At 40.0% G+C, this 14,730-nt stretch overlaps 1 protein-coding gene across 2 annotated transcripts in view; it reads right to left on the bottom strand.

Moving 5' to 3' along the window:
* Positions 1–1,974: 1,974 nt before the first annotated feature.
* LOC139938583 (neuronal acetylcholine receptor subunit beta-4-like) overlaps positions 1,975–14,730 on the bottom strand; it is a 63,002-nt gene continuing 50,246 nt past the window's right edge. For both annotated transcript variants that reach the window (XM_071934166.1, XM_071934165.1), the window contains 2 exons: positions 12,595–13,594; positions 1,975–11,712 (listed from right to left, as the gene is read on the bottom strand). In XM_071934166.1, coding sequence (XP_071790267.1) covers positions 11,512–11,712; positions 12,595–13,594 — 1,201 coding nt within the window. In that variant the 3' untranslated portion in view covers positions 1,975–11,511. The remainder of the gene's footprint in view (positions 11,713–12,594; positions 13,595–14,730) is intronic.

Raw genomic sequence — 14,730 nt, 5'->3', positions numbered from 1 at the left:
GATAAGACCAAGAAACTCTGTATTAAAAATTGCCCGCAGCTGACATTAGTAAATGTCAAAGCTCAATCGGTCATCAGAGTCATGAGAGAACAACACAAATTTCCGTCAATGGTTCAACACTCTACTTTAGCTCTCGTGAGATCAAAAGTTTCTCATTGCTTATATTTCTAGAATTTCTTACAAATAATTTGTTTTGTTTCAATCGAAGTTTTCCACCATGAATGACGAGAAGACCCCCTCGATCCACTTAAGTTAAATTAGTCCCCCTGTCGACTGCCTACCTTTCGTCCAGGTAGTTAAAAGCAGGACAGTGTAATCGCTGTAGTAGAATCCAAAGCAAGCAAGTAGAATGGTGTTACCGCAATCCGAGTAGTTGATACCTCGCAATAAAATGTCTCAAATCCCATAGAATTTGCAATATGTTTTAAAGACAGTGGACACTCTTAGTAACCAGTCTTCTCACGTATCTCAACATATACATAAAATAACAAACCTCTGAAAATTTGAGCTCAATCGGTCGTCGAAGTTGTGAGCTAATAATGAAAGAAAAAACACGAAGTTGTGTGCTTTCAGATGGTTGACTTCGAGACCTCGAATTCTAAATCTGAGGTCTCGAAATCAAATTCGTGGAAAATTACTTCTTTCTCAAAAACTATTCTTCAGAGGGAGCCATTTCTCACAGTGTTTTATACTATCAACAGCTACCCATTTCTCGTTACCAAATAAGGTTTTATGCTAAACATTATTTTGAGTAATTATGAGTAGTGTCCATTGCCTTTAAATCATTGTTGGGATACCCGCTGGTAATTACATGATTTGAACGAGCATCTTATCAACGGGCACGCTCGGTGGTTTAGTGGTTAAAGGCATCTGCTTCTAGGATGCATGGCTTCGTGAGGTTAAGGAACTGTGGACACTATTGGTAATCACTCATAATAATGGTTAAAGGCAGTGGACACTGTTGGTAATTACTCAAAATAATTTTGGTACCGAGTAATGGGGAGCTGTTGAAAGTGTAAAACATTGAGAGAAACGACTCTCTCTGAAGTAACGTAGTTTTCGAGAAAGAAGTTATTTTCCACGAATTTGCTTTCGAGACACCAGATTAAGAATTTGAGGTCTCGAAATCAAGCATCTGAAAGCGCACAACTTCGTGTGACAAGGGTGTTTTTTCTTTCATTATTATCTCGCAACTTCGATGACGGATTGAGCTCAAATTTTCACAGGTATGTTATTTTATCCATATTTTGAGAAGAACCAAGTGAGAAGACTGGTCTTTGACAATTAACAATAGTGTCCAGTGTCTTTAACATAACAACTTTATTGTTGATAGTATAAACGATGTGAGAAAAACGGTTCCCTCTGAAGTAACGTAGTTTTTTAATTTGAAAATATTTGAATTGAATTCGAGACTTCAGATGAGGTCTCGCATTCAAGCACCTGAAAGCACACAACTTTCATTATTATCTTGCAACTCCGATGACCAATTCAGTCCAATTTTCAAAGACTTGTTGTTTTGTACATAGGGATACACCTAGTGATAGTACTGGGCCAAATTTCATAGAGCTGCTAAGCATGAAAACTTGCTTAGCATGAAATTTCTTCCTTGATAACAACAGGATTACCAACCAAATTTCCATGTGACTTTCAGAATAAGCAAACAACAGCTGATCACTAGTAACAAGCAATCCGCAACAAATATAAATTTTGCCGGTAATCCTGTTTTTAACAAAAAAAGAAATTTCATGCTAAGCAAATGTTTGTGCTTAGCAGCTCTATGAAATTGGGCCCTGGTCTTTGACAAATAGCAAAGGTGTCCAGTGTCTTTAAAAGCTTTTGAAATTATTGTTTTTGTATCTCTGGTGCAATTACATTCAACGATTCCAAACAAAACAACATTTTGCGACAATACAGGAATGGTCACGTTTCGCTCAACGAAACACCTTTATTGAAATCTTCTACATCTAATAATGATCTCTGTTTATATCTGTTATTATTCATATAGGCACGGTTTTTATATTATGTATAGGGAGGGTTTGAATTAGGAGGCTTTATCAAACATAACAAAACAAAACAATAATTTCAGACCAAATACTGATGACAAAGGAAAGCCCAATGTAAACTGAAGCAATCACATAGTATATCATACACATCTCTTAATACAAAAACAGGATTGTTTTCTAAAACTAACGTACACAATAGTTATGTTTAAAAAAAGTCATTAGATATTTATACAGACCAATAAAAAAAATATTTAAAAAAACATAATTGTTGCCTTTATTGCTATTCATTGTTATTCTTTGCTTTTGATTTAAACAATATTGAATACATCTGGCCAGCAAGCTTAGGACATCCAGGACACAATTTCATAGAGCATGCTTAAGCAGCAAATAATTATGCTTAACAAATTACTGCTAAGCATAAATTAGTAGGGTACCAGTCACAAATCGTACATTTCGAATGTTACTTTGGCTGGTAACCTCAATCTGGTAAGGCCCTGGGCCCTTACCAAGATCAGATTCAAGTCCACAGCTCAAAAGATTAGCTATTCCTTTAATACCAAAAGGATTGTATCAAACTTCGGTATTCGACAGTTTACTCGATGTAAAGTTGTTATTCAGAGCTACCAACACTTAAGGGATCTTGCAACAGATGACGACACAGACTGAAAGGGATGCATGCTTTGAAAATCAGTCTAATGCCATTTTCGAAACCACGGCTTCGGCTTTGGATTCGGCTTCAGTCTCCTTTTTCGTCTGGAGCCCTGAGCGTGTACGCGAAGCATTCGCAGTTATCAAAACAACCGCCGAATCCTGAGTCGAAGCCGTGTTATCGAAAAAGGGCCTATGACACACAACAAACTTGTTACCGATTCGAAGCTAAATTGAGCGAAATATTAGATATCTTGTTCATAAATCTTTCCAATCAGTCGATTATGTCTACCAGCTTTGAGTTATCTACCATTATATTATCATGATCTCAGTTGCAAATCAATTTAACTTCTAGCTTAGGTTTGGCTATTGGGTTTTTCAATGACCGAAAAGGGCAACTTAGTATACGTGTCGTGGCCGCGCGGTGCAGTGCATCGAACTTCAAGAAAAACGTACAGCTAGTCCTAAGTTAGTACTAGTAACTCGTCCTAACTCGAGATAAAACTAGTCCTAACTCTTTGTGAAATCCACCCCTGGTTACTGAGTCAAGGGTTGGGTTCGAATCCAGCTCATGACACTGGTGTCCTTAACTATAACTGTTTCCCATCACCCAGTAGTAAATAGGTACCAGTGAGGGCAGATGGTTCTTGTGATTGACTTTGTTTGGTGCGCTACATATTTGTTGCATGCTGTTTACTCCCCTTGGAGCTGAGATGGTTTAAGGAATGAATTAAAATGGCCCAGTGGCCAGAGGGTAATAAAGTTTTGATGCGCAATGATTAATCTTTGAAATTGCTCGAATTAAGAGCAGATATTATTGGTAGTATTATTATTATTCGGTGTACACTTGTAAGATCCTCTTTCATTCATTGTTGTTATGGTTTTGAGTTTGGACTGCTGAAACAAGCCCATAATTTATTAACAAAAACAACCTTTCCGCAACCTCTCGCACAACAACATTAAATTAAAATACTGTTCATTATTTGCATAGTAAAACATAATACAATACAGGTTATAATGATGAAGGAATTCAGGTAAGTTTTTCTAAAGTCGAATTATTAATTCGTAATAGGAAACCATAAAACCGACTGAACCGAATTGATTTTAGGTTAAATACACTGGACACTAGTGGTAACGTCAAAGACCAGTCTTCTCACTTGGTGTATCTCAACGTATGCATAAAATAACAAACCTGTGAAAATTTGAGCTCAATTGGTCGTCGAAGTTGCGAGACAATAATGAGAGAGAAAAAAAAACCTTGTTTGCTTTCAGATGCTTGATTTCGAGACCTCAAAGTCTAATTCTGAGGTCTCGAAATCAAATTCGTGGAAAAAATACTTCTTTCTCGAAAACTACGTCACTTCAGAGGGAGCCGTTGCTCGCAATGTTTTATACTATCAACCTCTCCCCTATCAACATTACTATCAACATTACTCGTTACCAAGTAAGGTTTATGCTAAAAATTATTTGGAGTAATTAACAATAGTGTCCACTGCCTTTAAAAGCCATAGAAGAAACAGGTAAAAACATTTAAACACCTTTGTGTAATTTCCTGCATTACGAACCAGGAATGTTTCATGCGAAAAAAGTCACTGTATCAAGATGACACCGTTCCCACATAAAGGCCCTTTTCAAAAACACGGCTTCGGCTCCAGATTCGGCTCAGGCTTCGCTTGGTCCCGCGGTTGTTTGACAATTGCGCGTGCTTTGTGTTTCATACTCAGGGCTTCAGACAAGAGGACGGAGCATGAAGCCTCATCTAAAGCTCTATGAGAATCATAGAGAATCATATGAGATCGTGATCGATGATTCTCATAGAGCATGAAGCTGTGGATTCGAAAAGAGCCCAAGTCATCCTGTAAAACATTTGCCGCCAAAAAGCGCCAGAAAAGCCGTTACTTAGAACATCAAAACATAACAACATTAGGCCGTATCCGAATTGGCGGCAACAGCTACGGCTAAGGCTATTGCTAAGTCTGTTAGCCATAGCTGTAGAACGAGGGAATGAATATCAATTTGAACGACGGGTTTTCCTTAAAGCTTTTACCAAAATATTAACAGAAACTACAATGATAATCTTTGAACTACCGTACAGTAATAATCGTGTAACTTTAGTTGTACTATTTTCACTTCAATGATAATTGATTAATTTCAGCGGTAATGTTTTAACACACCCTCAGTTCTTTGAAACGTCAGATCGCACCACATCCCACGTAGCCTAAATGTACAAAGGGTTTTGCACCTAAGACTGAAGATTCTAAGTATAACATTTTCACGGGTTCGTCTTCAATCCGGCATTGAGCAACGATCGTGATCGATGATTCTCATAGTGTTCAAGGGACCAGACTATCACCTTTCAACCTCGTTTTGGTTACAATATGCGTATATCTTAGATTAAGCTACGATAAGATGATACAATATTGGTGTCAAGTAACCATTGTGTGCGCCAGTTTGTTTAGCTCCTTCAGGGATTGCTCGCCAGGGCAACTGTGGAAAACGCAGTCACAGGTGATGTGGGCAGCTATTTAGAGGACAGCTTCACACTCACATGCATGACTGGCGTGTTTGCCCGGAAGCGACCATGACAAGTACATTGATTTGAACGGGTTAAAACACAGAGATGGCTTGATGTCTGTGTCACGCTACACGCATCTGAGCTCAATATAAACAGTCATAATGATGGCCCTTTACGAATTCTCGGCTTCGGCTTCGACTTCAGGCTCCGTTATGTGGTCCGAAGCCATGAGCACGTACGCAAAGCACGCGCAATTGCCATAACAGCTGCGATCGCCAAGCTAGCCTGAGCCGAATCTGGACGAGCCGAAGCCGTGGTTTCGAAAAGGGCCGACAACAACTCACAGCATGTTTGACAAGCCTGATCTTGATTCCCCCCTCGCGCTTAAGACAACACATCAATGCAGCCGTGGAGTGTAAACATCTTTAATTAATTGAGACGAATACAATTTAACTGGCATGGGTCCCCTGTCTAGTTTTAGCATGGTTGTAAAATGTACCAATGTTTGACAAGATTTTGCAAGAAAACTTGGACACACCAGTTGTTTTGCCTTTCACACGAGGTACATTTTGTAAAAATTGTACAACCATTCTACAATTTGACAAGGGACCCTTGCTAAAGTGCTCTCGTGTGATCGCGTGGAGGCCGTCAGCTGTAGATAGCTTGTCACTCACTGTCAATTACAATCTCCCTCTAAAGCTTCATGAACGTCTCAGCAGAACACGGAAGACGCGGTGCATATTTTATAGCAACTGCTGTGCGCGGTGCGGGCTTGCGTTAACCACGACGTTTATGATACTCTTCGAGTGGGTTGAGACCGGGGGCTAAAGACCTTCTATTATGGCTTAGGCCGTGTCCGAATTAGCGGCTACAGCTACGGCTACGGCTAGCTCTCCTCATCATCATGCGTCGAGGTATAGGATGTACTTTGCAAGTAGCTGTATACATCAATTTGGGTACGGCCATGCAATCGCAGCCATTTTGTTTTTTTTCCCTCGCAAACCAATGTTTCCTAACCGAGGCTTTGAACACTGACCTCATTTAGGTATAACATTAGCCAGTAATCATTTTAGAATACCAGTCATAAGTTATAAACATGGTGAAGACTTTTTTTCTTTCTTTTTTGTGGAAAAAAAAAACTAAATGGAAAGTGTTTACTGTTATTGTGAGTCTGCATATCACGCAAGCTCCGGTTTTCCACTATAGTCATACGACAATCATGTCACATATTTCGTTTGGAATTTTTCATGATGGTATTCCGAGTTGTCTTTTTTCATCCCGTTAGGAATTCCCAACAACCGCAATTTACATCAACTAGACACAGGGTGGGTCTTTAACATGTTTAAATACAAATCAATGGCACTTGTTTCGAACATAAGTTTCCCCCAATCAATTCGCTCAACCAACCGGCAAAGAAAAAACAACAGGAGACAGAGAGAGACAAACTCTAAAACCTTCAGCGCACTGTCAGACAGTCTTTGCCACCCGCCTTTTTCCCTTCAGTATTCGCCGTCAGCGAGCAATAATGGTGTAACATCCCAAACCCGATAATGCTCAATGGCTAAAGGGCAAGTTAAAGTCACCAGCAGCCGATTTCACGAAACCCTAGGATTAATCCTAACTCGAGTTAGGACGAGTAACCCGTCCTGACTTAAAATGGGCTCAGTGCGTCCTACGTATTTTATAGATACGGCACTGAACCCGTCCTAAGTCCTAAGAATAATCCTAAGTTAGGAAGAGTTTGGTGAAATCGACGGCTGATGTATCCCAACATCCATGCATAACATAACAAACCTGTGAAAATTTGGGCTCAAATTAGTCATCGAAGTTGCAAGAGAATAATGAAAGAAAAAACATTCCTTTTGCCTTACTTTGTGTGCGTTCAAATGTGCATACTAACAAGCTTCAGCTGAAGTATTTTATTAATTTAAGTGCGAAATTAAACACACCCTTGTTGCATTACGTCGTGTGCTTTCAGATGTGCATACGAAAAGGCTTCAGCTGAAGTATTTTACCTCTTTCTCAAAAACTGCGTTACTTCAGAGGGAGCCGTTTCTCACAATGTTTTATACTATCAACAGCTCTCCATTGCTCGTTACCAAAACATTTTTTATCCTAGCATTTATTTTGATGATTAGCAATAGTGTCTGATGCCTTTAAATATTGCGAATGAAAAGGGGAGCCGCGCGGCAGCTGTTGGCGACGGGGGAAGAGGGAGGAATACACGGCGTGCCTTCCGCCGAGGGGGCTTGCGGTGCGATGAGGCCCCACAACCATGCCAGGCTAGACGCGTCTGCGCGGGTGGGGGCAACACAGCTGAAGTATACCCAAACATCGTGGTATCTCCGATAAGTTTTTGTTTTTTAATTCGCCGAATGAACTATCCGTCACGCGAACCACTACGATTCGTGACTACACACAAAACGCGTCTGAACTCACATTCACAATTATTCTTAATAATACTTCAATTTTGTCCTTTATATACTTAATCAAATTCATTATACCGTGTGGAGGTCAATAGACAACGTTTTATTTACAATACAAAATATTTGTCTTTATAAACAAAATCTTTTTTTTTAGTTACATACATTTTAAAAAGATGTATTGGGATGTACACGCCCTCTCACAAAACTCATGATGTATCATAACAAACAAACAAAAGCTATTTGATGCATTGATTTGTTATTGCAAAGATTCTATTACATTATTTGTTTTTATGCATGAATGTTGTTAAAAAAGAAAACCAAAAAACAATCCCATATATGATATTTTGTACAACAGTAGAAGTTATTTTGAATATAATTATAATAATAACAACGTTATTGAATTAAGTTACAAAGAAAGCCCGTAATATTCTACGCTGATACATTGTTTTTTAGTAATTCCAATTTTCCCAATACAGTCACACCCGTTAAGTTATCCAACGCAGACTTCAAATAATCATGAATAAAAATGGAAGAAATAATAAATTAAAAAAACACGTGATTTTAATCCGAAATAAACCGAGCTACGGAAAAATCCGAACCCACATGTAGCATTATTTGTAGCGAGTGTGATGTCAGAATTACGATGCAAAACCAACGCAATGTGCACGCATTACACCCACTGAAACAAAATGAAACTAGGTTGATATAGTCTAGTTGGTAAGACACTGCTCTGGAGTTGCAAAGGTCGTGGTTTCGTATACTAACCGATAAAATGCCTGTTTTTTTTTTTTTTTTTTTACAGAGCTCGGGAAAGTACTGTGCTAAAACACATCGGTGTATATTGGTAAAATCAAAATTAATATTTTTTATCCCCGATGCAAATTTCCATGTATTAAAGAGGTATATATATTTTTGAACAACAATTCGAGTCTAGCATTCAATTTAAGCAGGAGGCTTTTTCGTTTTTAGCATGGCCTTTCCTAGCTTCCCTAAACTGAGTATTATTTTTTAATGACTTTTAAGGTTGCTTTGTTCGGCTGTTCGTATCTACCTTTTTGATTACATTATTTTATGATGTGGCTCAAACATGCTGAAGAAAGAAGTAACGTAACCATTTTGTACTTTATTTGAATGTATATTATTTTCCCTTTTTCACCAATATGGAAATAAACGTTGATTGAAATGAAATTGAGTTGAAGGTTGGTAACACACGTGTAATTTTAGCAAGTATTTAATATAAAGAACCATTTAAGTACTATGTTTGATCGGCTGGAGATGAAGACTGCCGTTAGTAGGTGTGACTTAATTTACAGGTACATCTCTGACGTGCGGATGGGGTTCAAATAATCAATGAGAAACAAAACCCCGTAAGGTTGTCTTTAATTGTTTTTGCCTGTGTGAGTTTGTTTGGAAAAAACCAATAAGGAGAAAGAATGGGATCAATTCCAGCCGAAGTACTCGCTCACAGTGAAGAGTCAAGTTAAAGTACAACCCTGCACATTCAAATTGATTGTAAACTATACAGTGAGTCCCATTGGAAGACAGACGTGCAATTAGTAACTAGAGACAAGCTACAGACCGAGCCAGCGGAAAACCACGGTATTAAAAGAAGACATTAAAGTCTTAAACTAAACAAAAATATCTAATGCGTTAGGATTTGTCTATAATGAAATCCACCGATCCAATGCATTTTGTTTGATTAAGCCTCTCAAGAATCCTAAAATACCCGATCTTGTATTTATTGTATGGAGTTTCAAAAAAGAAAGCATGCATTTTAATTAATACTTTTCTTAATTAATAATTTCGCCTGTGGGAAAAAAGGGAGGATCAAAACATTAATCAAACTGTCGTATAAAGTTTTCAAAATTGGAAGATCTATGTGAGTTTGTACAGTGAGTTAATAAATTAATGAAAGGTATACTCGTTTTAAACTCTCGGGTCAGAATTGACCCGGATTCCACGTCCAGGAGAGGTCTGATCCTACTTCTGGGTCAGTCTGACCCGGAAACTGGTTAAGAATGTGGACTTTTTAAACTCGAATTTTGCGCCAATTTAATACAGTTTCAGGTCAGTTTGACTGGTTCCGGTTCTTTGTGACCCGAAGTGGGTCAGGTTTCCGGAACCCGGGTTAATGCTGACCTGGAAATTGGCTAGGAATGAGGACTTTTTAAACTCGATTTTTGCGCGAGTTTGAAGCAGATTTGGCTCAATTTGACTAATTCATGGTGATCCAGGAATGGGTCAGGTTCCTTAAAAACGGGTTAATTCTGAACTAGAAGGCGGTTCAGAATGTGATCGTTTTATCTCGAATTTTGTGCCAGTTTTGATACAGTTTTGGGGTCAGTTTGACTGGTTCCGGGTCATTGTGACCAAAAATGGGTCAGGTTTTCGGAACCCGGGGTAACTCTGACCTTGAGTTTTAATAATGTAAGGTTATTATATTGTACAGTACGTATCCCGCTTCTTATGGAGAACTGTAATGTTGGATTTTTCTTTGACCAATTTCTAGTCAGAAAGTATGTTTCTATATGTACACCTGAGACCTTTCCACAGATTCTTTTCTCAGGAGTTCTAAACTTTAAAAAGGAAACTACAGTCTCAAGAGTTTGATCATAATTGACTTGTCCTTGTTGTAAAAATGGAAAACCTTTCTTTTCACAAATACAACCCCTGATACCATAGAAATCGGTTTGTTTGAAACTGTTTTACATGCACTGTATGTTGAGGGGGTGGGGGGGGGGCGACGACACAATGTTTCGTTGGCGGTTTATTGATTATCGGAATTACTACCGAAATGTTCTGGGGGGCTCGCTTAATTATCTGGAAATGTCAATGTCATGGGGCGGGGGCGGTTAGAATTTTTAACACCGTTTCCAATCTCGGAATCTGGTCTGGTTTTGACCTTGATCTTAAACGAGTCAGTGATATTAAACTGACAGTTTGTTCCGGGTCAAATACTCCTTGGACTAACGGGATCTTGCATTGTGTTTGTATACCGGAACTGATCTTGCCCAGTGACCCGGTCCGGTTAGTGTTTTTAAGTCAGTGGTATTAAACTGACAGTTTGTTCCGGGTCAATTACTCCTTGAGGATCCTGCATTGTGTTTGTATACCGGAACTGACCTGATCCGGTTTATTGTTTTTTTTTTTTTAATACAGGTCAACTCGATCCGCAATTCATATGCAGGGTCGGTACAATTGTGAAGGGTCAATCTGACCCGGATTTTATTTGTTTGACCACAGAAAAGTCCCGGATTAATGCAAAACAAGACCGATGCTTTCAAGAATCAAAAGCCGTCTTTAATGACTGTCGTTAAAGCTACTACACTGAACGGAATTCCAAACCCCATCACTCCCACTTTCCCAAACATTATCATAGAAACACCAAAATGTATAATTGGACGAAATAAAAAAAGTACGAAATAATTGCTTAAACTTTTAAGTGTCACATGGACGCATTACTGTTTGTTGCCAAACAGTATTGACTTTTCGTGGGCCAGCCATACAAAATGGCGACCGATGTCTGTCACCGATGAGGGAGCGTTCGTTCATGGGCACGATGCATCAGATGGGCGCGGCCGTCCATACTTGGGACGATGCATCAGATGGGCGGCCATCCATTTATGGGGAACGATGCATCAGATGGGCGGCCGTCCATACATGGGGATGCATCAAATGGGTTGTTATCCATACATGGGGACGAAACAGCAGATGGGCGGCCGTCATACATTGAAACGATGCATCAGATGGGCGGCCGTCCATACATGGGGACGATGCATCAGATGGGCGGCCATCCATTTATAGGGAACGATGTATCAGATGGGCGGCCGTCCATACATTGATACGATGCATCAGATGAGCGGCCGTCCATACAAGGGGTCGAGACATCAGATGGGCGGCCGTCCATGGGGACGATGCATCAGGTGGACGGCCGTCCATACAGCGTTGTGTTGACCGTTATGCGTCTGGTGAAATTGGCCATCTCGTGGTAGTCATCTCCTTCCCAGAAGACCGGGGACCGTAGGATGATGCCCAGAGACCCGCACAGACACGCGACGGCAAACACCCAGATAAAGACGCGATCGATTACCATGGCAATGAACTTCCAATCTTCATTGACCTGCAAATTATCAACAACAAAATATTAGGCCTACTACATAAAAGAGTAAATAAAACTTAGAGCAAGATCAAGTGCGGACATTTAGTCGACGACTGGCCAGCAACATACCAGGCCTCGGCCTTGGGGCTTCTTGAGAGGTTTCTCATCAAAGAATTTCCCAATGGAAGTGCCCTTTGCAAAATGAAAATGGTCTTGCCCACTCAAAGATTATATTTCCAGGCCTGCCGGCCGCATCTAGGACAACCGTCAAGTTTCCTTTGACTTATTTGCCTTTACCTAACCTGTGTTTTTCAATCAGTCAAGTTCGACTGAAAAGCAAATCGTTCTAGGGTCACACTCAAATGAATGAAAAGCACAGCGGTGTGTTTAGACCTTTATCATGCCTGAGCCAGCATTGTCTTGTTCAATTCACTGTGTGCATTTGGCAACATTGAATATTGATTCTCATTGTACCAGACTATTTGTGTCCCTCCAGCCTCGGTTTGATCGGTTGCACTCTGTTAATTTGAATGTGTACATTTGAATGTTGTCAACCTTTTTTTTAATCCCATTTGATTCAAAAATGGAAGGATTGCTAGTTGGCTCCACCATGATTATAAGTTGTATAGATGGATTGCACATGACGTCGACCACCATCTTTGACGTAAAACAATGGAAAAGTGCACGCGCCTACGCGCTGCCATGTGTACAAGATTCGTCAAAGATGGCGGCCAATGCTAGGTGACCAATGCCGCCCTGGCTCACCAAAATGGAACTTATTGGCGCGCACGTGCGCTATTCCAATGGCATGGTACTACACGCGTTAAATACCACATGGACCTGCATACGCCCAATGCAACAAGCAGAATAATGGCAGATTCTCAAGGACAACGAGATACTCACTTTGTAATGTTCATCCTCCATTTGGAAATGTTTTGCAATTGTTTCCACATGATCGATTAGTTCGGAACATTCCTTCGATAATGGTATGGAATCCGTCGAATCCGAATATTGGCGATCTCGATACCGGATCTCCTCGAGCAACGAAGGCGTGATTGTGTTCACCATATACTTCGCTCCGGACCTCATGAACTTCCGGTCGTAGAAGTACTTCCCTCGAAGCGGGGCGTAGTTCGACGGTGTATAGTTTGTGTGTTTCTTCATGGCTTTGTATTTCTTTCCTTGCGGGAGCTCCGCACCACCAGGCCGTGAAATGTTCAGCATCTTCGGCAGGTAGTAGAGGAATACCGTCCGGGCCCAATCGGGCATGACGTGAGTTCTGCTGCTCCGGAAGTGGATATTAATCACCACGACAGTGACCGTGATGGACAAAGTAACTAGCACCATTGTGAAGAGCATGTATCGACCGATGAGAGGCAGTGTGGTAGAGGTCGGAGGAATGATGGACGGGATGAGGAGAAGGAACACAATCAAGGCGAGGAGGATGGAGATGGATAAGGTGATCTTCTCCTGGGCATCTGCTGGAAGATAGAAGACTAAGATCGTCATGAACGAGATTAAGATGCATGGAATAACCAAGGTAACCACGTAGAACAAGGGCTTCCTGTGTAGCACGAACTTAAAGGTCGCATCCACGTACGCCTCGTCGCAACACGGGTACTCCTTAACGTTCCTCTTGGCGGGTGACTCCACGATCCTCCACTCGCCATTCTCGGAGTAGTCCTCCTGGTCCACGATGTTCGTCTCGAGTACCATGTCGACCTTCCTGCTCTCGTGGGTCCACGGGCCGAACTTCATCAGGCAGTGCTGCTCGTCGAAAGGGAAAAACTCGATGTTGATCTTGCAGGAGCTCTTATAGATTGCAGGTGGAAGCCATGTGACGGAACCGTTGTAAAAGACGATGGCGTTGACTAGAAATTTAACGTCGTAGTAACCGTCAGCGCTGAAAAACAAACGCATAGAACGTTAAATAAAATCGTAGTAACATGTTAAATATTGCCTTCGGATCGTGCGAATGGGGTTATAAAAGCGATTGTCATGAAATTAATATGGTTGGAAAGATGATTCTATTAAAGGTATTGCAACATCACAGCCCGAGTTTTTGCCAAGCGAGATTGAAAAGTTATGGAAAGCCATAAATGCAAATCAAAAACAGAAAGCTAGTAACTGTTTGTGAACAATGTTACACAAGTATTCAAACGTTGTGTTGAATTTGTTGGAACAAAGCAAACAATGATGGAGGTATTTTATATATTATTATTAATATTATTTATTCGACCTGTACAAAGTACAACAAACAAGTTACAATAGCACAAGACAGAACATTAACGGATACAAAAACAATTATAAAGAAGCAAGAAATAAGGAAAATAAAAACAGAATTAAATAAAAGAATAAATAAGGGTAAATTAAATTAACTTAAATAAATTATTTGAAAAAGAAAACAAAAGCAAAAAATAAATCCAATAAGATTTATTTTTTGCTTTTGTTTTCTTTTAGTCGAAAGTTTCCAAATAACATTGAATTTTGTTAAAACATCTGTTTACACGATTGAGTGTTTTACTATACACATTTGTATGTCAATGCCAACCAGCACGATTTGTTCCCCAACAATAGAAAGGTCTATATACTGGGAGACCAGTTGGGGAGACATTGACTCCCAAAATGGCGCAATCAAGATAACTATGATGATGACGTCATTTGAACCGGGTCAACCCTTTAGAGTTAAAAACAAGCATTTAGCAATCCATGCGAGTCTACTCTCTTTACATTAGGTACATTGCAAATGTATTATATGTATTTTCTCATGGGAAGTCTGCCAGAGTTAAGAATACAATAGAGAGGAATTTGGTGATTTTGATGTGCACTCAGGCATGTATGTGCCACAGTAGAAGGTGTGTGGAAGACCACTGATTTGACACACAAGCATACGGACGTGCCAAAAACAAGCCAACTTTACTGACATCCATTAATAAAAAGTAGATTGTACAGCATTTTCAGCTCAGCCAAGTTTGTTGCACAGTTGCATAGACAAGGTGATATTTAGTGTGCACATTCCTGATTGTGATAATAGAGTGT

Source organism: Asterias amurensis, chromosome 6, assembly GCF_032118995.1.
Source record: "Asterias amurensis chromosome 6, ASM3211899v1".
NCBI lineage: Eukaryota > Metazoa > Echinodermata > Asteroidea > Forcipulatida > Asteriidae > Asterias > Asterias amurensis.
Note: the sequence above shows the minus strand (reverse complement) of the source record. Positions and strands in the feature narration are given on the sequence as shown.